At 40.4% G+C, this 25,395-nt stretch overlaps 1 protein-coding gene across 5 annotated transcripts in view; it reads left to right on the plus strand.

The window, feature by feature from the left end:
• The first annotated feature begins 7,433 nt into the window (after positions 1-7,433).
• Positions 7,434-25,395, plus strand: part of LOC120933462 (mucin-2-like) — a 43,812-nt gene continuing 25,850 nt past the window's right edge. The window contains exons 1-4 of one of the 5 annotated variants that reach the window (XM_040346693.1): positions 7,434-7,720; positions 14,218-14,798; positions 15,507-19,161; positions 23,326-23,430. In XM_040346693.1, the coding sequence (XP_040202627.1) occupies positions 7,666-7,720; positions 14,218-14,798; positions 15,507-19,161; positions 23,326-23,430 (4,396 nt within the window). In that variant the 5' untranslated portion in view covers positions 7,434-7,665. Of the gene's footprint in view, positions 7,721-14,217; positions 19,162-23,325; positions 23,431-25,395 lie in introns of all 5 variants that reach the window. The other 4 variants (XM_040346691.1, XM_040346692.1, XM_040346690.1 and 1 more) reach the window with 4 other exon arrangements.

A 25,395-nucleotide genomic window follows, 5' to 3' on the forward strand; every position in this document is an offset into this window, starting at 1 on the left:
AACGAAATGTACTAAGATAGAAGGAAAAGTGGATGTGAATGGTTTTATAAATGATGGATGTGATAACATGTTGGTTGATATTTGTTCCTGTATTTTTGATAAAATAAAGAAAGATTAAAATTCATAAAACAGATGCCAAAAATATGTTTTATACTTCCTTATGTATTTAGTTGGAGTTTACTGTACCACCAAAATACTACACAAAATGTAAAACTTGCCCTTTAATAATTGCAAAAAAAAAAATATTTAAAATACTAAGAGCACAGTCCTCCATATTGGACTTAAACAATATATTTAGAAAAAAATAAAATAAACTGTTTTGAGGCCAGTATTTATAAACCAATTAACCCGGAGGAGCAGGATAAACTATTTAACCTCCCTGGCGGTATGATTCTTTCAGAAAAAAGGTGCTGAAAGCGGTACCATTATTTGCAAGGAAATTTGGCGTTTTATACTGTAGGCCTGTAATTCTTAGGAATAACTCACTTAAATCTGACCAAGCAAGAGTCTAGTAGGCATCCCGGGTATGACATTTTTTAAAAAACAAAATTATAAATTATAATATAATAAATAATCATAAATAATTATAACAAATAATAATATAATTATAATAAGAATTATTCAATAATGTAATAAACTCAAAATCACTGAAATTTGCTCAGTTGCAGAATTGTTGCTGTCATTACTTTTATTTTTTTTATGACGAATTTCCCCACAAATCGCTATCGCACAATTCTGCAAGTGATTATAATTTATTATCGCTGTTTTCTAGCTGCTCTAAAACCATTTTTGACATAAAGGGACACTTTTGGTTGCTATGGACAATCTACAGTTTGCAGTCAGAAAGAACATTTTTTATTATATAAAAGTACATGTAGGGCACTGGGCAGACCACTAGGGACAAGGGGTGTGTGTATTTTTTACATACAGTACTGTAATCTATAAGATTACAGTATACTGTATGTAATGTGTTTGTTTACGTTTTTGAATTTGGCGCCGTTCTCCGCTCCCGTGCGTCGTAACGTCGCAGGGAACGAAGATCGGCGGCACACAGAGGCACTGTGAATCGAGCGAGGTCCCGCTTGCTCACACAGCGCGGTGGCATCACTGGATCCAGGGACAAGGTAAGTAAACCATGCCTGTGGATCCAGTCTGACTCGGGGTTACCGATCGCAGCACAGAAACTTAACCCAGAGTCAGACTCGGGAACACCGCCAGGGGGGTTAAATCATTACCATGCATATTACAAATACATGCATGGTCTTGTGATAGGTCTAATTACACTGGTGCTCATTTGTATTTCAATCCAGACATAATGTAATCCAAAGACAGGCAAAGGTCAGGGCAGGTGGCACAAAGTAAGCTTGACACAGAAACAGGGAAAGGTCAGGGAAGGCAGCAGACAAATAGGGAATCCAAAGACAGACTAGCAAGGCAAGGGTCTTGCTAGTCTGTCTTTGGATTCTTCATCTGTCTGCTGCCTGCCCTGAGCTTTCCCTGTTTTTGTGTCAAGCTTACTTTGTGCCACCTGCCCTGACCTTTGCCTGTCTTTGGATTACATTATGTCTGGCACATGCACTGACCTCTGCCTGTCCTTTGACTACACTATTTTCTGCTGCCTACCCTGACCTCTGTCTGTCCCTGGATTACAATATTGTTTATCATTAACCATGACTTCTTCCAGCCTCTGGGCTTTGCTACTGGTGATACACCTGCTGCATCATCTGTCCATGCCTGAAGTTTCTAAGGCCAACAGGTGCTCCTTCAATAAATCATTGCTCAGCCTCTAGTTCCACTGGACAGACACTATATAGCATTGTGTAATAAGTACTGCTTGCCTGCTTTCCTTAAGGGAACAGGGACTGCTAAAGAGGAAGCTACCCTTGCCAACAATAGTCTTTGGCCACTGGTACTAAAAAAGAGTTACACTTATACAGTTAACACTGTGTTTTTTTAGATAACTTGTTTCGAGTCCTAACATAGGATTTCAATGCACTGTAAGTTTTGGTTTTATGTCAATAAACTCATGTAATTGTTCCAAGACACAAATGAGTATTGACTTGTGGTTGATATTTTAAATGTACCTTTATCCTTTTTATTACACTTGTTATCAACACAGTTTACACAGCCTTTGTTCCAGTAGAACTAACTGAATGATCAGTGGGACGAACCTTTCACTCCCTGATGTCCAAGAACAGCCTGCCCAGAATCACCCTTCAGTGACAGCAATCATTTACTGTAAAAAGGAGGTTTGAGGAGATTTCTCTATCAGGGTTTTCACTTTTTGCAAGATTTTTCAGTCTGTGTATTGACATATTTTCGGGTACCGTATTTATCGGGGGATTTTGCTCGCACCCGTGTATAGCGCGCACCCCCAACCTGGAAGGGAAATTTCAGACAAAAAAAAAATACTTACAGTTTGAATGCCCCTCGTCAGTGTCTTGCCCGGCGTCCACCAGCGGCCTTGTCCGGTCCGGCGTCCGTCTGCGGCCTCGGTGGTGTCCTCCCACGATGTCTCTGAGTCGAATCCCCGCTTCCCGCGCTGTGTTTGAATGCCGCCGCTGACATATACCGAGCGCAGTACACTCGGGCACGCTCGGCTTTGTCACAGAGCGTGACCGTGAGCGAAGCCAAGCCTGGTTGAATGTACCCGAGTGTTCTGCTCTCGGTATTTGTCGGCGGCGCAGTTCAAACTCAGCGCGGGAAGCGGGTATCGGCGTATATCGCGCATCCACATTGTTCCCCTTATTTTAAGGGGAAAAAAGTGCGCGGTATACGCCGATAAATACAGTAATTTTTGGCCTGACTGAGGCCTAATTCTTTGACCATAAAACTGGTTTGTGAATGTCACATGACCACCATCACATGGAACATTAGTTGGGCAGGTCCCCATCCCCGGTGTTTCTCCTGGCACCGAAAGTCAAGAGCGGTACCTGTGTGGTCAGATCAGCATTGTATGTCCAATAATCCACAAAGATGGATTATTGGACAAAGATGGTCCAATGTGATGTCATTTAGGGGTTATTTTAGCAGGTGACCTAGAGCACTTCCACCACTGGAAGTGCCTTTGTTATAACTGAGCAATGGAATTTGTTCTGACATCAGTTTGAGATGTTTCAGTGATCATTCAGAATTCATTGACAGGTGCACGTGACCTCTCCTTCTCCTTCTTCACCTTCTGACCTGCATTTACCTATGCTTCATGCAGATTTTGCATTCCAATAGACTTGCACAGGCATGGAAAACCTATTTGAAGCAAGCAAAAGCCTCTCAACACAGGAGCTTAGGGTACATTTACATCAGCCGCTGTGTTGCAATGTGTGTGGTGTGGTGAGGTCCAACAGGACCAGCACAGTGTTGATGCCCTGATACCAGTGCAGTGCACTGTTCTTTTTTATTAACAAACAAACTTTATTGAATTGTCACATTTATAGAGTTCTATCAGCTGCCATGTGTTGCACTGGAAAAAGTGCTGCACACAATACTTGTTTCAGTGCACACCACCTGTACACCACCGCAATGCAGGCCATCATTTTTCCTTGCCTTGTGTTGGGGTGCTGTGGAGCTACATGGAAATAGCCACAAAACACAGTCCCACTGCACTTGGTGTAAAAGGACTTTTAAGCAGGCTGTAAATTATGCAATTTTTGCTTGATTTCCCTATCAACTAACTGTGGAGCTATCATGTTAACCAGGCTGGGGGGGCACGGAGAGACATCCCTGCCGGGAGAACACAGTGATTTACAGATAACAGAGTGGGTCTTAAACAGGAATGAGTGTGGTCCTGACAGGAAGGGGTGGGACATTTTTAAAATAGGGGGTGTAATGCCGCGTACACACGATCATTTTTCGGCATGAAAAAAACGTTGTTTTAAAAAAATGTAATTTAAAATGATCGTGTGTGGGCTTCACATCATTTTTCGGCTTCTGAAAAATGGCCAAAATGTTTTTCGAGCATGCTGCATTTTTTAACGACGTTTTAAACTATGACGTTTTTCGGGTTGTAAAAAATGATCGTGTGTGGGCTAAAACGACGTTAAAAACCCGCGCATGCTCAGAAGCAAGTTATGAGACGGGAGCGCTCGTTCTGGTAAAACTACCGTTCATAATGGAGTAAGCACATTCATCACGCTGTAACAGACAGAAAAGAGTGAATCGTATTTTACTAACACGGAATCAGCTAAAGCAGCCCCAAGGGTGGCGTCATCCGCATGGAACTTTCCCTTTATAGTGCCGTTGTACATGTTGTACGTCACCGCGATTTGCTAGAATTTTTTTTAAAAACGATGGTGTGTGGGCAACATCGTTTTAATGATGAAGTTGGAAAAACGTAGTTTTTTCTACATGTCGAAAAACTTTGTTTTTTTTAATGCTGAAAAATGATCGTGTGTACTCGGCATAAGAGTTTAGTCAGGCCTAGGGCAGCACAAAACCTAAATACATCAGTGAGTAGAGTGAGTAGAGGTCAATTTTTTTATTTATTTTTTAAAGCCCATGGTGTGTGAACGTCACCCGTGCAAAAAAAATATGCACACACATAAAGCGTGAAACACAAAAATGTGCAACGGGTGTACACAAGTCCTCCAAAATCAGAGGACCTTGCCCTGATCCCCCAGAGGGGTTATGCTCCAGGCGGGAACTGGGGTACTTACACTTGGTGCATCGGGCCGAAACCAGATGGACCCAATTCTTTGGAGGGTCTTCCGAAACAGACCCACCCATGTACTAGGTGGGGCTCCCCCGAAGGAAGACCCCATGAGAGAGGGCCAACTAAGCCAGAAGGCCATGTCCACCCCCTCCCAAGACTTTCAGGGCACCCTACAAGTCACACGTGCAAAAACCATGTACAAACATAAAAATAGTGACAAAACATGGGTCTTAAATAAAAGAAAGTAGAGGGGAAGGAAGTGGAGAGGAGAGTGAAAAGTGACCATTATGTAATACAATGGGAAGGCCCTCCAGCCAGTGAGTAGAGGGCAATACAGGAATCGGGAACAATGTACAGAAGCTGCAGACCAAACAGCAATGAGCCCATACTGACGCCTGATTAAATAGCCCGCTTGACGCCAGCATTAGTGAGAGGTGTGCATGCGCTTGCTTTTGCCTGTCCCCACGACTATGCACATCTGCCTAGCCAGTTTCCGGCCTGCACCAACACACCATCTGCATTATTGACATGTCTTCCCTAAAAAAAACATTATTTTATTGTTTATAATTTTTTTCAGAGCACAGTTAACTGGTTGCCGACCAGCCGCCATCGTTTTACGGTGGCAGGTCGGCTCCCCTGCGCGAGAGCCCGTAGCTATACGTCGCTCCCTGAAGTGGCCACTAGGGGCACGTGCGCGCTGCCGGAGGGGCGTGCGCGCCGCCGGAGGGGCGCGCGCCCCCCGCTCGTCACTGACTGCCGTGTGCTTGCCCGGCGGGCGTGATCGCCGCCGGGCACCCGCGATTGCTCGTTACAGAGGGGGGACCGGGAGCTGTGTGTGTAAATACACAGCTCCCGGTCCTGTCAGGGGAGAAATGCCTGACCGTCTGTTCATACAATGTATGAACAGCGATCAGTCATTTCCCCTAGTGAGGCCACCCCCCCTACAGTTAGAACACACCCAGGGAACATACTTAACCCCTTCCCCGCCCCCTAGTGGTTAACCCCTTCACTGCCAGTGGCATTTTTATAGTAATCAATGCATTTTTATAGCACTGATCGCTAGAAAAATGACAATGATCCCAAAAATGTGTCAAAAGTGGCAGAAGTGTCCGCCATAATGTCGCAGTACCGAGTACTAGTAAAAAAAAAAATATTAATAAAAATGCCATAAAACTACCCCCTATTTTGTAAACGCTATAACTTTTGCGCAAACCAATCAACAAACGTTTATTGCAATTTTTTTACGAGAAATATGTAGAAGAATACGTATCGACCTAAACTGAGGAAATTTTTATATATATATATATATATATATATATATATATATATATATTTGGGTAATATTTATTATGGTAAAAAGTAAAAAATATTCATTTTTTTCAAAATTGTCGCTCTATTTTTGTTTATAGCGCAAAAACTAAAAACCACAGAGGTGATCAAATACCACCAAAATAAAGCTCTATTTGTGGGGAAAAAAGGACGCCAATTTTGTTTGGGAGCCACGTCGCATGACCGCGCAATTGTCAGTTAAAGCGACTCAGTGCCGAATCGCAAAAAGTGCTCTGGTCTTTGACCAGCAATATGGTCCGGGGGTTAAGTGGTTAATCAGTAAAGAACCCTTTTTGTCCCATTCATTTGAGGACACTTTATCCAATTTCTTCTTGACATAATGTTTGGGCATACTTTAAATCCAGCCAAAACGTGGCTGTTGAATGAAGTGAGGAAGAGGATTTTTGCCCATTTTTTGCTAGTATATGACTCATACAATGTATGTGTAAAATGTTTTTTTTTTGTGATAGTTTTCGTTATTGCTGCGAACCTCAGAGATTTGAGAAGCACTACCAATTTCTGTTGTGTTACAGACATTTGCCCGTTCTGACATTTTCTGTATTCCTGGTAAAAAAAAACAAGACCACTTTCTCACATCTTATGAATAGTAGTATTAGCCTTATCTTCTAGTGTAAACTGTTCCATAGGTCTGAAGTCTGCAAGAACTCTCATAAAACTGGAAAGCAGTAAACCAACTGATGTTCTTCTTACACATGAAAATAATAATAAAGGGCACTTAAAGATCTGGAATACGTATCGTATCTTGATTTCATGTAAACTATAACCAATGTAATTTTATTCTGTGACGTTAGTAGCTGAACTTCCTGCTGAAATGTGTGATTTGACCTTCACCCAGTCACTAATTGAAAAATTATAGTAGCCGGTAGGTAAATCTCTACATTTTTTGTCCTGTATTGTTTAGATATATTTATTCTTTTCAATTTCAACTATTTTTTTTAACTTACTCATAAAACTGGAAAGCAGTAAACCAACTGATGTTCTTCTTACACATGAAAATAATAATAAAGGGCACTTAAAGATCTGGAATACGTATCGTATCTTGATTTCATGTAAACTATAACCAATGTAATTTTATTCTGTGACGTTAGTAGCTGAACTTTGTGCTGAAATTTGTGATTTGACCTTCACCCAGTCACTAATTGAAAAATTATAGTGTATATATAAAATTTTGGGATAATCTGAGCTGAATCTGCCATGGAAATACCAATTGCCAAAATATGACCAGCATTGATAACCGTGTAGCACCCCCTAACATTGGTAGAGTAGGATGTTTGTTCAGAGAACAGAGGGAGAGGCAACCAAAATTCTCAACATTTTCATGAGGAGAGGCAAAGTGGATATATCCTTCTGTTAATGATTAACAAAAGCTGTAATAACTTGTATCAGCTTCTAATAGAAGTTTCTGAGTCGAGTCACCCCACCCATGGCCATGAAATTTTCTTATTACGATACACAGATTTGAGCATCTACACAACGCCTCTTTTTAAAGCTCTATATATATATGCATTACCTTGGGAAATGTGCCAAGCTTGAGACAAAGATCACTTGGATTTAATCAGGATCACTATCTTAACTCTCTCACTTGGGGCTTGACAGTCGCTGATGTTAGACTGGACCTGGAGGGATCTACTAATTGATGAGCAGCAAGACTTGAGCAAGTACTTACAATGGAAGTCAAAACACTCATAACAATAATCCTTGGGGTAACACTACTAGTAGCCGGTAGGTAAATCTCTACATTTTTTGTCCTGTATTGTTTAGATATATTTATTCTTTTCAATTTCAACATTTTTTTTTAACTTACTTATAGTTTTTTTTTTTTACTAACCTGTACAGTAAAACCTTTGCGAGCATAATTCGTTCCAGAAACATGCTTGTAATCCAAAGCACTTGTATATCAAAGCAAATTTCCCCATAAGAAATAATGGAAACTCAAATGATTTGTCCCACAACCATTTATTCATAAGTCCTTTTAGTGTATAGTCCATATAAAAAGATTATAGCAACGTGACCGGGTTGTGGAACCATAAAATGTCCATCCACAAATGGAAGCCTCCACAAGGGGATTAGAAGCAAAATCCAGCAGGAGCTACAGAGTATAAAAGAGAAAAGAAGCGCTTCTAAGTTTAGAAATATGTTGCTAAATGTTGTACCTTCAACAAATGTAACAATATTGCTACACTTATGCCGTGTAAACACGACTGTTTTTCATTACGAGAAAAGTGCAATTTTTTAAATTAGTCGTTAAAAACGGTTGTGTGTAGGCTCCAGAGCATTTTTCTCGACGAGAAAAATGGCCATTAAAAATTTAGAACCTGCTCTATTTTTTCTAGTTGTTTTTCACGTCGTCGTTTTTCTTGTCGTGAAAACCGGTCGTTCGTGGCTTTAACGACGGGGAAAAAACGCACATGCTCAGAAGCAAGTTATTAGAAGGAAAATTTGCATAATCAGCCCAAAGGGTGGCACCATTCCACTTTATACTTCGTACGTGTTGTACGTCACCGCGCTTTGCTCGAGCATGAGAGGAATCACGTTGAGAAAAACTTCGTTTTTTTCCATGACATGAAAAACGGTCATGTGTACGCGGCAATAGAGTCGTCTCTCTTTTCTTTTATATTCAGTTGTGACATGACGCTACTTGTAGATCAAGTCAAAATGTATTAAAACATTTTGCTTGTCTTGCAAAACGCTCTCAAACCAAGTTACTCTCAAACCAATGTTTTACTGTATGGATATCGCAAAATTTCAAAAAACATCTGTTTGGTGTATCAGTAATGATGTATGGAAGGAATATCTACAATGCTCTCTCTCTCTCTCTCTCTCTCTCTCTCTCTCTTTTTTAATCAGTACTTAACTGACAAAGAAGTTCAGATTAAGGGCTTAAACCAGTCATGCGCAAACCAGGGTTCCATCAAACCCTGGGGTTCCTCCAGAGGTTGCTAAGGGTTCTTTGAGTTGTGGCTGATTGACCTTCCAGTGAATGGAGCTTGTATAGTTCCAAGGCCAACAGCACTTGGCAGAACCAGCTGCAAAACAGTTGTCTATAAAGCTGTCGGACATCCGGTCGGACACGGTCGACAAACTTTCCTTTGGATTTTTGTCCGGAGTGATTTGTCCGGTCACACCCATGGCATATACACGCTCTGACTTTTCTGAAAACTTTTCTAAAACTTTCCCAACATCACGTGGTTTTTCTGCTCTTTACCGCCACCCTTTGGTTAACTTCTGCTATTGTTGGTTGATTTTAACATTGGTTCTGACCATGCGTATTTGCACTTTGTACAAAAGTCCGATGGCTTGCTGTACACACGGTCGGACTAGGCACCATCGGACTTTTGTTGTCATAAAGTTTGTCCGTTTGCAGACCAAACTTTTTGTCCGATGAAACCCGAAAAAGTTGGTCTGATGGAGCGTACACACGATCGGAAAAATTTGAAAACTTGTTGATTTTGAAGTTTGTTGGCCGAAAGTCCCAACTTCAGAAAAGTATATATGAGGTTCCTCTAGTGGGTAAAAAGGTTGAGAAAGGCTGGCTTAAACACTAGCAAATGCATTAATTAATTTTGATAATTACAATCTTTTTATTACATTTTTTTCACAAAAATATCCACCAATAATAGGGATCATATAACAATAAGACACCAATTTGTCAATAAATCATACCAGCAATATGCGGAGTCATGTTGAAATAAAGGGTTTTATTCACATTTTCCAAACATTATAAAATAGTAAACTCAAGCCTAATAATACATGTAATGGCGCGTACACATGATCGGACCTTCTGAACGTCGGAAATTCCGAACGTCAAGAACGTGGTGTCGTACAACACTACGATGAGCCGAGAAAAATTAAGTTCAATGATTCCGAGCATGCGTCAAATTGATTCCGAGCATGCATAGGGTTTTTGTGCGTCGGAATTGGCTACAGACGATAAGAATTTCCGGCAAGAACTCTTGTTAAGGGAAAAATTGAGAACCAGGAAATTCCGACAGCAAATGTCCGATGGAGCATATACACGGTCGGATTTTCCGACAACAAGCTCACATCGAACATTTGTTGTTGGAAATTCTGACCGTGTGTACACGGCATTAGGTGTCTGTATAGATTTGTTGCTATGACATGAAAAGGAAAAAGAAAGAAAAGAAAAGGATAAAAAGGAAAGAGAAGGAGTAGACAAGGTTTCTGCGAAACCATGCTGGTATGTTATCATGTATCAAGTTCAAGGGTCCCAACGCTTTATCAAACTTAGGTTAGGTATTGTTAAGTATACTTGAGCGTTTATCATTAATGATAATCCAATAAAAATAAAAAAATTGACATGTTGAGACACCGCCAATTGGTTCAAAGTCCATGCGATAGCGATTCTGGCTGATTGGACCGAGATACCAACCTTTTTAAATGCTTAGTTAGGTCAATATGTTAGCTAAAGGGCAAATGTAGCTAAAGGGCAAGTTTTGGCTACCTTACTAGAAACCTCTATAGCAATGTTTTATAAGTAGACTCAACCAAGGTCGTATTGATAGATATTTTAGAACAAGTACTAGCTGTATCTTGCCAGTCAGATAAGTCTAATGTTAATTTGAGATCCCATTCCCATTGTTTCACATAGGGAAATTTATGATTTGGATCCACTAAAGGATGATATACAATGGCTCCACAACTTTCAAGAAATCCTTAGCTTGGCAAGAAACCAGTTGAATGGCATGTTTTTAATTTCGTTTTTAAATCTCATACAATGTGGTTGTATCAACATCGTTTTCTGTAATGTTACGAACGCTTGTTCAATTTTCTAATGGTTAATGGGATCAAATCAACGTTGTTTTTTCAACGGTAGTGATGAGAAAATTTGAAGGAACGGGATATACATTTTTTTCTCAAATGAGTTTCTACCAGGAAATTTGTTTTTCATTTAAGAAAGACCATTCATTTCAAAATTTTATGGTAAAAACAAACATCAGTGAGAAAGTTTCCCCTTGTTTTTTCTTTTTGTCTTAAGCTACTCTCATCTATCATGCTAAGGATCTGAAATGCCTAATAACTGGTGTACAATTTTTTGGACATGACTTCCTGGTTTTGCTGGCTCTGATGACACTGTACTGGTTTGATGGTGATCAGGTACTGATGTGTCAGTGACACACTATGACGGTGTTGATGGTGCGTTGCTGACCCAATGACAGATGTTGATGGCGCACTGGGGACACCGATAGATGTTGATGGTGAAATGGGACACTGACAGATGTTGATGGTGTACTGGGGACACTGACAGATGTTGGTGGTGTACTGGAGACGTTGTAAGCGAGGGTAGTGCATTGGGACACTGACAGATGTGAATGGTGCACTGGGGACACTGACAGATGTTGGTGGTGTACTGGAGACGTTGTAAGCGAGGGTAGTGAGTTGGGACACTGACAGATGTGGACGGTGCACTGGGACATTGACAGGTGTTGATGGTGCGCTGGAGACATTGTGAGAGAGGGTGGTGCTTTGGGACACTGACAGATGTGGATGGTGGTCTGGGGACACTGACAGATGTGGATGGTGGTCTGGGGACACTGACAGATGTGGATGGTGGTCTGGGGACACTGACAGATATGTCCTGAGTAGGTATATGAATGGCAAAAAAAAACAAAACAAAAAAAACAACAGGGGCTCTAATCCTTTCATGTTATTTCTGAAACAAGATATAAAAAATGTGGCTGGAGTTGGACTTTAAGCTTATCTTTATATGTAGCCAAGTAATCAGAGAATGCATGTTTTTATCTAAGGCATTTGAGACAGAGTCCACATGACAGGTTTCTTTTTAAATACAAAGATAGGACAGGTATACTGTAACGCATTAATGTGTATGGAAAGGACATCTAGAGGAAGTAGCAGTAATTGCCATTTGTAGGCAAATCATTTTATGTTTCAATAGTATTTATTAAAGAATTTTCCATACAAGGATACAGAAAAATAATCTCAACATTTCGTTGTAAAATAGTAATCCAACACAGTGGGAACATAACATCACAATCCTGTTAAGTGCATTAAGAAAACAAGTGCAAAATCGGGCCAAGGCCCATCAGTGCGCTAATAGGGCTTAATCTGTCCTATTATTTCGAGGACCCACATCCCACTAAGCCGCAAACACACGATCGTTCAAACCGATGAGAATGGTCTGATGGACCGTTTTCATCGGACCAAACCGATCGTGTGTGGGCCCCATCGATTATTTATCCATAGGTTAAAAAAAAGCAATCTTGTTTTAATTTCAACCGATGGATACCTAACCAATAGAAAAAAACGATCGTTAGTAGGCACGACCATCGGTTAAAAATCCATGCATGTTCAGAATCAAGTCGACGCATGCTAACTATGTAACTATGCTTGAAAGCATTGAACTTCGTTTTTTTCAGCACGTCGTTGTGTTTTACGTCACCGCGTTCTGACACGATCGTTTTTTTAACCGATGGTGTGTAGGCCCGACTGACCATCAGTCAGCTTCATCGGTTAACCGATGAAAAACCGTCCATCAGACCGTTCTCATCGGATGGACCGATCGTGTGTACGCGACATAAGAGTCTCAGTTCCCGCAGGAGGCCCGTCTGCCCCCAAGGGCCACCCCCCCATCAAAAAAAAAAGGAGGGAGCAGGGCCCCCAGGCCGCACAGGCCCCCAACCGGCCAGCACAAACTAACAACGATCATACAGAATTATACAAAATAAAGATAGAGAAGTATAAGAAAAAGAGCAGAGGGATGAAATGAAAGTCGAAGAAAGGCAGAGAAAAGAATAGAGAGGAACAGAGAGAGGGGGGGGGGGACAAAGGAGCCCCGGCTCAGCACCCAAGCGTATCCACTGCAAATAAGCTAAATAGTGATCCTCTTGGGATCGTTCGTTAGGTATTTAATCCATGGGTCCCACACTCTATGAAATAATTTCATTTTGTCCTGCATTAATGCTGTTAATCTTTCGTTCAACATCAACCAGGTGAGTTTACCTTTAAACTGTTCGAATGGGAGAGCAGCAGACCTCCAATTTCTGGCAATTGTTATCTTTGCAGAAATAAATATGAATGTTAGGAGCCACCTACAAGATCTTGAGGCCTCAACAACTCTGCCCCCCAGTAACGCTTGCTTTGCTGATTTCTGCAAATTAATCTGAGTGAGCGAGTAGAGAAAATTATAAACTCTAATTCAAAACCTTCTAACCTTGGGGCATGTCCACCATACATCAGGAAAATCATTTTAAATGCATATTCAAACTGGGACTACTTTTGAAAAAAGTTTGGAATTTCCTCCAGAACTGCCCAGCAAATATCAGACATCTTGTTATATTAGCGCTTCATACAATGCAAAGGGGTTCTCTACGGTAAATGTGGTAACCGTGTGCAATTGTCTTCTCTGATATCTTCCACTACTGTTTGATGTACCCTATAAGTTTAACACAATGCCGATATTCAGGACAAAGTTTATGTTGATCACTTATGGCCCGTTTTTTTTTTTTTTTTTTTTTTTATTCATTTTAAAAGATGTGTCACAGGTACAATAAAAAGTCCACTTTTTATATACTGAAAGGCTGGTCTATTGTTAATATGTGGCTACATGTCCCTTGTTATTTGTACAACACGTATACCATTATAATTCAATAAACATCTATTGTTGAAAAAAAATATTGTCTTCTCAAAAATAAAAGCTTTAGTGTATTAAGCTTGCAAACAGATTGTCAGCTTCTGTGACTAAAGCAACAAAATCTCTTTTAAAGATAGAGCATGCATTTTTCCCAAGAAAGTTTTATAGGGGAGGAAACTATTATCACTCTGTTTGGCTGGGGACAAACCAATAAATTAAGCACATTTTTCCTCCAACAAATTTAATTTCATTTATGATAAATTCTATTTTACTTGTTGAGGGAATCATTTGATTTATTTATTGAAATACTTAAATTAAATTACTTTAATGACTTTAATTAAATGTTACATTTATTACTAACATGTCTTCTTTTTAGATTTCTCCCATAATTAAAATAACAGTTTAGGGTATATTGTTCTTGTATTTGAGTGTCATTGTTGAAGTTAGGGGGAATGTTTTCTCCCTGTGTGGAAAAACTGAAGCTGGCAGGTTTTGTCTACATACAGTATCAAGGCTACAATCTTTGCAGTCTTAAACTTGATATCCTTTTTCGTTGTTTTCTCATTTTAAATGTATATAAATAATAACATGTCGCTATTTCCTTCCTCAGTGGCGGAATGGACGTGGAATGTTCAAGCAAAGCAACGTTTAGAGCCCAGAGATCTAACTAAAGTTATAGAAAATGAGAAAGAACCAAAACACGTGCTGAACCAACAAGAACAGGAAAAAACAAAAAAAGACAAACGTTTTTCTTTACCAAAGAAACAGGAGCAATCAAGAAACACAGAAAACCTTTTGGCGAGAAGAAAAAAGTATTCTATCTTACATTCTCACTTAAAAAAGAAGGTAATTAATGCCAAATATAAAGGAAAACCACCTCCTCCCTGGTCTTTACATTCTGATGAACACATGTCAGGATCTGGTTCAGGATCTCCTGAAGGGTCTGGAGACACAACAACACAAACACCTACTGTCATATTCACAACACCAGAAGGATCTGGAGAAGGCTCTGGAGACATTGAGACAACCACACAAACAGTGACAGAAACATTCACTACACCAGAAGGATCTGGAGAAGGCTCTGGAGACATTGAGACAACCACACAAACACCTACTGTCATATTCACTACACCAGAAGGATCTGGAGAAGGCTCTGGAGACATTGAGACAACAACACAAACAGTGACAGAAATATTCACTACACCAGAAGGATCTGGAGACATTGAGACAACCACACAAACAGTGACAGAAATATTCACTACACCAGAAGGATCTGGAGAAGGCTCTGGAGAAATTGAGACGACCACACAAACAGTGACAGAAATATTCACTACACCAGAAGGATCTGGAGAAGGCTCTGGAGACATTGAGACAACCACACAAACAGTGACAGAAATATTCACTACACCAGAAGGATCTGGAGAAGGTTCTGGAGACATTGAGACAACCACACAAACAGTGACAGAAATATTCACTACACCAGAAGGATCTGGAGAAGGTTCTGGAGACATTGAGACAACCACACAAACAGTGACTGAAATATTCACTACACCAGAAGGATCTGGAGAAGGCTCTGGAGACATTGAGACAACAACACAAACAGTGACAGAAATATTCACTACACCAGAAGGATCTGGAGAAGGCTCTGGAGAGATTGAAACAACAACACAAACAGTGACAGAAATATTCACTACACCAGAAGGTTCTGGAGACGGCTCTGGAGACATTGAGACAACAACACAAACAGTGACAGAAATATTCACTACACCAGAAGGATCTGGAGAAGGCTCTGGAGACATTGAGACAACCACACAAACAGTGACAGAAATATTCACTACACCAGAAGGATCTGGAGAAGGCTCTGGAGACATTGAGACAACAACACAAACAGTGACAGAAATATCCACTACACCAGAAGGATCTGGAGAAGGCTCTGGAGACATTGAGACCACCGCGCAAACAGTGACAGAAATATTCACTACACCAGAAGGATCTGGAGAAGGCTCTGGAGACATTGAGACAACCACTCAAACAGTGACAGAAATATTTACTACACCAGAAGGATCTGGAGAAGGCTCTGGAGACATTGAGACGACCACACAAACAGTGACAGAAATATTCACTACACCAGAAGGATCTGGAGAAGGCTCTGGAGACATTGAGACAACCACACAAACAGTGACAGAAATATTCACTACACCAGAAGGATCTGGAGAAGGCTCTGGAGACATCGAGACAACCACACAAACAGTGACAGATATATTCACTACACCAGAAGGATCTGGAGAAGGCTCTGGAGACATCGAAACGACCACACAAACAGTGACAGAAATATTCACTACACCAGAAGGATCTGGAGAAGGCTCTGGAGACATTGAGACAACAACACAAACAGTGACAGAAACATTCACTACACCAGAAGGATCTGGAGAAGGCTCTGGAGACATTGAGACAACCACACAAACAGTGACAGAAATATTCACTACACCAGAAGGATCTGGAGAAGGCTCTGGAGACATTGAGACAACCACACAAACAGTGACAGAAATATTCACTACACCAGAAGGATCTGGAGAAGGCTCTGGAGACATTGAGACAACCACACAAACAGTGACAGATATATTCACTACACCAGAAGGATCTGGAGAAGGCTCTGGAGACATTGAGACAACCACGCAAACAGTGACAGAAATACTCACTACACCAGAAGGTCCTGGGGAAGGCTCTGGAGACATTGAGACGACCGCGCAAACAGTGACAGAAATATTCACTACACCAGAAGGATCTGGAGAAGGCTCTGGAGACATTGAGACAACAACACAAACAGTGACAGGAATATTCCCTACACCAGAAGGATCTGGAGAAGGCTCTGGAGACATTGAGACAACCACACAAACAGTGACAGAAATATTCACTACACCAGAAGGATCTGGAGAAGGCTCTGGAGACATTGAGACAACCACACAAACAGTGACAGATATATTCACTACACCAGAAGGATCTGGAGAAGGCTCTGGAGACATTGAGACAACCACGCAAACAGTGACAGAAATACTCACTACACCAGAAGGTCCTGGGGAAGGCTCTGGAGACATTGAGACGACCGCGCAAACAGTGACAGAAATATTCACTACGCCAGAAGGATCTGGAGAAGGCTCTGGAGACATTGAGACAACAACACAAACAGTGACAGGAATATTCCCTACACCAGAAGGACCTGGAGAAGGCTCTGGAGACATTGAGACAACAACACAAACAGTGACAGAAATATTCACTACACCAGAAGGATCTGGAGAAGGCTCTGGAGACATTGAGACGACCGTGCAAACAGTGACAGAAACATTCACTACACCTGAAGGATCGGAAGAAGGATCTGGAGACATTGAGACAACCACACAAACAGTGACAGAAATATTCACTACACCAGAAGGACCTGGAGAAGGCTCTGGAGACATTGAGACAACCACACAAACAGTGACAGAAACATTCACTACACCAGAAGGATCTGGAGAAGGCTCTGGAGACATTGAGACAACAACACAAACAGTGACAGAAATGGTCACTACACCAGAAGGCTCTGGAGACATTGAGACAACCACACAAACAGTGACAGAAATATTTACAACACCAGAAGGCTCTGAAGCTGTAGAAACAACATCCCAACCAACAACTGAAGTATTCAATACTCCAGAGAGCTCTGGAAATGTAGACACAACTTTACAAACTCTTACAGAAATATACACAACACCAGAAGGATCTGGAGACATTGAAACTACATCACAACCAGTAACAACCACGCAAACAGTGACAGAAATATTCACTACACCAGAAGGACCTGGAGAAGGCTCTGGAGACATTGAGACAACCACGCAAACAGTGACAGAAATATTCACTACACCAGAAGGATCTGGAGAAGGCTCTGGAGACATTGAGACAACCACACAAACAGTGACAGAAATATTTACAACACCAGAAGGCTCTGGAGCTGTAGAAACAACATCCCAACCAACAACTGATGTATTCAATACTCCAGAGAGCTCTGGAAATGTAGACACAACTTTACAAACAGTTACAGAAATATACACAACACTGGAAGGCCCTGGAGAAGGCTCTGGAGACATTGCAACTACATCACAATCAGTAACAGATATGGTCACAACACCAGAAGGCTCAGGAGACATTGCGACTACACCCCAAACAGTGACAGATATACTTACAACACCAGAAGGATCTGGAGCAGTAGAAACAACACCACAGACTGTTACTGAAGGATTCACAACACCAGAAGGGTCTGGAGACATTGAGACTACACCACAGACCGTGACAGAAATAATCACAACACCTGGAAGTTCGGGTGAAATTCAGACAACATCTCAAACTGCAACAGGAATATTCACCTCACGAGAAGTTTCCCCAACATCAGAATGCTCTGGAGAAGGTTGCGGAGAAGGTTCTGGAGGCATTGAGACGACTCCAAAAACAGCGACGCCAATATTTACAACACCAGAAGGTGAAATCAAAACGACACCAGCGTCAGTAACTGAAGTTTTCACAACACCACTAGGCTCCAGTGAAACAACATCTCCATTGGGTACTCAGGTTTTAACAACACCTGAAGGATCTGGAGACATTGAGAAAACCTCACAAACAACTACTGAAAAGTTTACAACGCAAGAAGGGTCCGAAGGTCAAGAGACAACACCACATACAGTTGCATCCTCAGCCACTGCAGCATCATTTACAGCTGTGATCACCACTTCTAAAGAATCTGGAGAGATTCAAACATCAGAAAAAGTAACTGACAAATACACAACAGCAGAAACATCAAGAGATTATACAACACCAGATCTCTTGACTGGAGAGTCATCGTCTGATAGATTGACAACATCTGGGAATAGATTGACAACCTCTAAAGATGACATGACAACACCTGAAACTAACTCAAAGCCTGGAGGATCTGTCAACACTGATACGTCTCAAACCCTTACTACAAGAATACCCATAACACCAGAAAGTTCTGGAGTAGTTGATAGAACACCTGAAATCACAACTGTAGCATACACAACCCCTAAGGAAGCTTTAGATACCTATACTACATCTTCAACAATTTCTAGCGGTATATCTCCTCCAGAAGTTTCAACAGCTAAAGTGTCTGCAGAGACTGGTACCACCCATAAGATCACTATAACAAAACAATTCACAACAGGTGGATCTGGGGAACCTGATGTTAACACCACAAAAGATTTTGAAAAAAGTTCACCGGCAACATATCCTACTTTGGAAAGTGGAACACAACAAAAAACGGATCCAGTCATAACCACAACTGTAGAGGTCACCCATCTAACAAGTAAGACCTTAACCCCAGGGTTTCTGGTCACTACTCCTAGTTCTAGGCCATCAACCACTGATCCTCCCAGTTCGATTCCACTCACCAGTATTGTAGTAACCACTGTCAGTGATACCACAACATCTCCAGAAACAATATCTCCAATAATAACATCTCCGACAACTCAATCTCCAACAACCACAAGAAGACCCGTTGTCCTCACAACACGTAAGCAATTTATATTTAGTCTTGTTGTATTACCAAATTGTTATGCACCAAGAAACAAGAAGAGAGTAAAGAAGGTGCTTTCCTCATCATGTAGTCGGAATTATAGATTTCTATTATAGTACAGATGATCAGTATAGGTTCATCAGGATAGGATGAAATTAATGAAGGCTCCTAAGTATATTTTCATGCCGCTTCTGCAGCAGCTAAGCATTTGTGAAAATCCCTATGGTAGTTATATATGGTCTGATTTATAATTTTTCAAATAACGAGTCCTGTACAGGTACTGCATTAATATACTCCTGGATAGAAGAAGGCTTACTTTCTTCTTATGTATGAATACTACTACACCCAGGCACACAATTAGTTTTTTCCTTTACTGTGGCATTATTGAGCCTTCTTAAAGAATAATTCCAGGCATGGATATTTTATACATGCTTACATTGATCTAGCTTGGGCTGATGTAACTATGTATATTCCAATATACAAAAAAACAGGGGTGCAATCAGCGCAAAAATATAAACTATTAATAAAAGTTAAAGCAATTGCTAAAATAAAGTAAAAAACCATAAAGATTAATTACACCGGTAATGCTGGCTGAACACCAAACAGGATATTCACAAAAATCCAAAAGTGACAAAAATATAAAGGAAAACAGTGCAGCGCAAAACCAATAAGAACATATTCAATTGAATTTATATTATGTGAAATAAATTATAAATCAATGAGTATAAAATTATGTGATGAAGTCCAAATAATAAATAGAAAATCCAGATAATCAAATCTTGGAATTCTTCACAAGGTGACGATGACAAAGCCAAACTCAAAGTGATCCCTCCACCAATAAGAATGGGTGGAGGGATCACTTTAAGTTTGGCTTTGTCATCGTCACCTGGTGAAGAATTCCAAGATTTGATTATCTGGATTTTCTATTTATTATTTGGACTTTATCACATAATTTTATACTCATTGATTTATAATTTATTTCACATAATATATATTCAATTGAATATGTTCTTATTGGTTTTGCGCTGCACTGTTTTCCTTTATATTTATGTATATTCCAAACCTGGCCCATGCCCTTGGAAACTGGAAACCACCAAAGTAGACACTGCTACTTCAGTGATATCCACTTGCTTCATGGTCCTGTGTCAAGTGACTGCACCTCTACTTACTGAATATAGGAGGTCAGTCACTCAACACGGTTGCCGTTCAGAGAATGCTTTGCATTTTTTGAATGAATGCAAAGTGCTCTATTGGACGAGGTGCAGAGCAGGGCACACTTCATTGATTTACAGCTTCTTAAAGTGGAGGTTCACCCAAAAACTAAATTTTTAACATTAGATTGAGGCTCGTTTTGTGTAGGGGAATCGGGTGTTTTTTTTTAAATCGAAGCAGTACTTACCGTTTTAGAGAGAGATCTTCTCCGCCGCTTCCGGGTATGGGCTGCGGGACTGGGCGTTCCTATTTGATTGACAGTCTTCCGACAGGCTTCCGACGGTCGCATACATCACGTCAAGATTTTCCGAAAGTAGCCGAACGTCGGTGCGCAGGCGCCGTATAGAGCCACACCGACGTTCGGCTTCTTCGGGTATTTGTGACGCGATGTATGCGACCATCGGAAGCCTGTCAATCAAATAGGAACGCCCAGTCCCGAAGACCATACCCGGAAGCGGCGGAGAACATCTATCTCTAAAACGGAGTACTGCTTCGATTTAAAAAAAAAAAAACACCCGATTCCCCTTCACAATCTAATGTTAAAAATTGTTTTTCGGGTGAACTCCCGCTTTAAGCCCTGTACACACGATCGGTTTGTCCGGTGAAAACAGACCAATGGACCGGACAAACCGATCATGTGTGGGCCCCATTGGTTTGTTTTCCATCGGTGAAAAAAATAGAATATGTTTTACATTTTTTCTATGCATAAAAAAACGATAGAAAAAAAAACGATCGTCTGTGTGGAAGTCCATCGGTCAAATATCCACGCATGCTCAGAATCAAGTCGACGAATGCTCGGAAGCATTGAACTTCATTTTTATCAGCACATCATAGTGTTTTACGTCACTGCGTTTGGACACGGTCTGATTTTTAACCGATGGTGTGTAGGCAAGACTGATGAAAGTCAGCTTCATAGGATATCTGACGAAAAAATCCATCGGATTAGATTCCATCAGATATCCGATCGTGTGTACAGGGCATAAGGGTAATGGCCAGGTATGGTACATACATAGTTAAACTGGTCCAAGCTATACACTATAATATATATATATATATATTATATATATATATATATATATATATATATATGTATATATATATATATATATATATATATATATATTCCCAGAATTATTCTTTAAAGTGGTGGTTCACCCTCATTACCAACATTCTAGCATTAAATTAAGCATAGTAGCGCGAGCTACAGTATGCCTGTATTTATTTTTTTAGCCCCGTACTCACTGTTTAATCCTATAGTGAAGATTACGACTCCCCGCGGGGAATGGGCGTTCCTATCCAGAGGGAAGATGATTGACGGCCGGCTATGGCACGTCACGCTTCCCGAAGATAGCCGGAGTAGGTCTCGGCGCTTCACGGCGTTATACGGCGCCTGCGCACAGACTATGTGCAGGCGCCGTGAAGAGCCAAGTCCTATTTCGGCTATTTCCGGAGAAGCTTGACGCGCCAGAGCCGGCCGTCAATCATCTTCCCTCTGGATAGGAACGCCCATTCCCCGCGGGGAGTCGGAATCTTCACTATAGGATTAAACAGTGAGTACGGGGCTAAAAAAATAAATAAAGGCATACTGTAGCTCGCGTTACTATGCTTAATTTAATGCTAGAAAAAAAAAATTATAGGGTGAACCCCCTCTTTAAATAATTTCTATATGTCTTCACAAATACAAAAATTGCATGTTTAAATCAATCCAAGCACACATCTATTGTTCTGGCTTTCCTACATATGGATCAGGCACAAGCAATTCTGTATCCTGGCCTAGGCCAACAAGGCCCAGGCCTAGGGCAGCGCTTTGCAGGGGGACAGCCACGGAAAGAGTCCCTGTTAGTGTAGCGCCAGTCTTATGGGTTACACTGGGCTTAGAGGCAAAATAGTTTAGCTCCCCCATAAAGCGATCACACTGCTTCCGGTATGCAGGCGGCCTGAATTTTGCAACTGTGGGGGGGGCACTGCTTCTAATTTTGACTGTCCTATCATCCACAAACCTTCCTCACTGTACTATATGTTTTCTGCTGCACCATTGGCATGGTTATATCTTCTTAGTCCTCTCCATAAAATTCTCAGAATTTTGTGCTTAGAGTAGAACTATAGGCACTTTTTTTTTTTTCTGGATAGAGTAAGGAGGGTTATAGCCCCTGTTGGTTTATTTTTTTACCATCCCTGTCCAATTGCAGAGATTTCCCTTCACTTCCTGCCCCATAGCCAAACAGGAAGTGAGAGGAAATCTTTGCAAATTAAGGGAATCCATCCCCCCCAGAACTAGTGTCCTCACTCGAAAATTTCAAGGTGAGTCTTAATCAGAAAGGGGTGTGGCCTTGACAGGAAGGGGTGGGTCATATTTAAATTAGGGGTACACGAGTTTAGTCAAGCCTAGGGAAGCACAAAACCTAAATACACTACTGGGCACAAGGTAAAATTGTGGGATTATCTACCCATCTCTATGAGAAAAGATGAACAATTGAATCACATGCTAGAAATAAAAAGCCTAATTCTAGTCAAAACGTTAAAATAAAAATAAATAATTACTGTCACAGACAGATAATCACCAAGACAGGAAACAAGGAGAATGTCCCCAAATGAGACCCAGACTGCAAGAACATTCCAGGCATAATGTTAACACTGAGCCCCGGTTCGCAATGTGGGAACCAGTCGGTCCGATTCCAGTGCAGGGGAAAAAATGTTCCTGCACTATTTTCGTGAAAATCCAATTCGAATTCATCCATTCAAGTGTTACGGCTGAACTCGTAGAGACATCGCATGTGATCTGCACAGCAATGTGGTGCGAATGTCTGACATCGCATATGTGTAAACCCAGTATGAATTAGTGCTCTAATATTTTGTAACCTTAGTAGTAAAATATTTATGCATTTCACATCTTAATTATACCTTACTGAATCATGCCCATTTAATAATTTTTATTTTTTCCCCCCTCAGTCAATTGTCTAAATGGAGGTAACTTTGATGGAATGAAATGTAATTGTTCACAAGATTACTTTGGACAATTTTGTGAGACTTTCATCGGTGACAGAGTTATTGTTGGTAAGTCCTTCCTATTGGCACGTAAACAACAATCACACAGATACTGTTTTAATTATTATAATTTGAATATCTCTTTAAAATTTTCATTTTTTTTTGTTCCTATTTCTGTGTAAATAAATAAAATACAGTAAAAAAATACACATGCAATATAATCAGTGACCATTTCCTCTCTTTTCTCTTTTATTATATGTGCATTGATTATTTTGTTATCATTTGATGTTTTTTTTTTTTTTTACAGTATAGTGATCACATGAAGCTATTTATTATCACATAGTTTTGTGGATCCTTTTTTAAATCATAATGATAACAGAAAAAAATATATAAATTGTTCCCCTCTTGCTTAAAGCGGTGTTCCGCCAAAAAATAAATACATTAAAAGTCAACAGCTACAGCTGCAGCTGCTGACTTTTAATAAATTGACTCTTACCTGTCCAGGGCGCCCGCGATGCCGGCAGCCAAAGCCGATCTGTCCGTCGGCTCTCGGGTGCTGCCACCGCCATCTTCACTGCCAAGCCTTGAGGCTTCACTTCCTGTTTCCCTACTGCACAAGCGCGAGTCGCGCTGCGCGTCCTCACTGGTCCCTGCTGTTTTCTGGGACCTGTGTGTCTCCCAGAAGACAGCGAAGGGAGGACAGAGTAGGCGCCGGACGTGGAGTAGATCACCGCGATCACCGCAGTGATCTATGCCAGGAAGTGGGAGCAAATACCTGCATTACACAGGTATCTGCTCCCTCCTCCCCCCCTGAAAGGTGGCAAATGTGACACCGGAGGGGGGAGGAAACCAAAAAGTGTAAGTTCCATTTTTGGGTGGAACTCCACTTTAACAAAGTGATTTGTGGTTTTACTAATTTTACTAATTTATTATTGTGTATATTTTTGCAGTTTGTTTTTGTTTGTTTTGTTTTTTTAACAGCAAAAATAAATAAATACATAAATAAATAAATACATATAAATATATAGATAGAAATAGATCTATATCTATCTATATACATATACACTATATATATATATATATATATATATATATATATATATATATATATATATATATATATATATCTATCTATCTGATATATATATATATATATATATATATATATATATATAGATCTCTCTCTCTCTCTCTCTCTCTATATATATATATATATATATATATATATATATATATAGAGAGAGAGAGAGAGAGAGATATCTATACAGTATATATATATATATATATATATATATATATAGAGAGAGAGAGAGAGAGAGAGAGAGAGAGAGAGAGAGAGAGAGAGAGAGAGAGATCTCACTCTCTCTCTCTATATATAGATAGAAAGATAGATAGATAGATAGATAGATAGATAGATAGATAGATAGATAGATAGATAGATAGATAGATAGATAGATAGATAGATAGATAGATAGATAGATATTTATTTTTGCTGTAAAAAAAAAAAAAAAAAAAAAAAAAATACACAATAATAAATTAGTAAAACCACAAATCACTTTGTTAAGCAAGGATGAACAATTTATAATTTTTTTCCTGGATATTTTGTCTGAAAATATATCTAAGGCTAGGTTCACACTGCTGCGAATTCAAAATTGCGGTAAAATCGCGATTTTACCGTGATTTCGCGGCTGCGGTTTTGCCGCGATTTTGCCGTGATTTCGGCCGCGATTTAAGAGACATCTGTGCAGGGTTCAATGTAAATCGCAGCCCAAAATCGCAAAAAGTAGTACAGGAACTACTTTTTGAAATCGGTGCAGTGCCGCAGATGCGGCGTCGCACCGATTAGGACGGTGCCATTGCCGCCGATTTGAGATGCGATTTGACATGTGAAATCGCATCTCAAATCGTACCAAATCGTACCCAGTGTGAACCTGGGCTGAATTTGATTTAAATTTTGCAGAAATAAATGTGTGTAAATGTATTTCCTCCGCTCACTCCTTATTCGTTCATGTATACTTTAGGGGAAACTACATT

Source organism: Rana temporaria, chromosome 3 (assembly GCF_905171775.1).
Source record: "Rana temporaria chromosome 3, aRanTem1.1, whole genome shotgun sequence".
NCBI classification, from domain to species: Eukaryota; Metazoa; Chordata; class Amphibia; order Anura; family Ranidae; genus Rana; species Rana temporaria.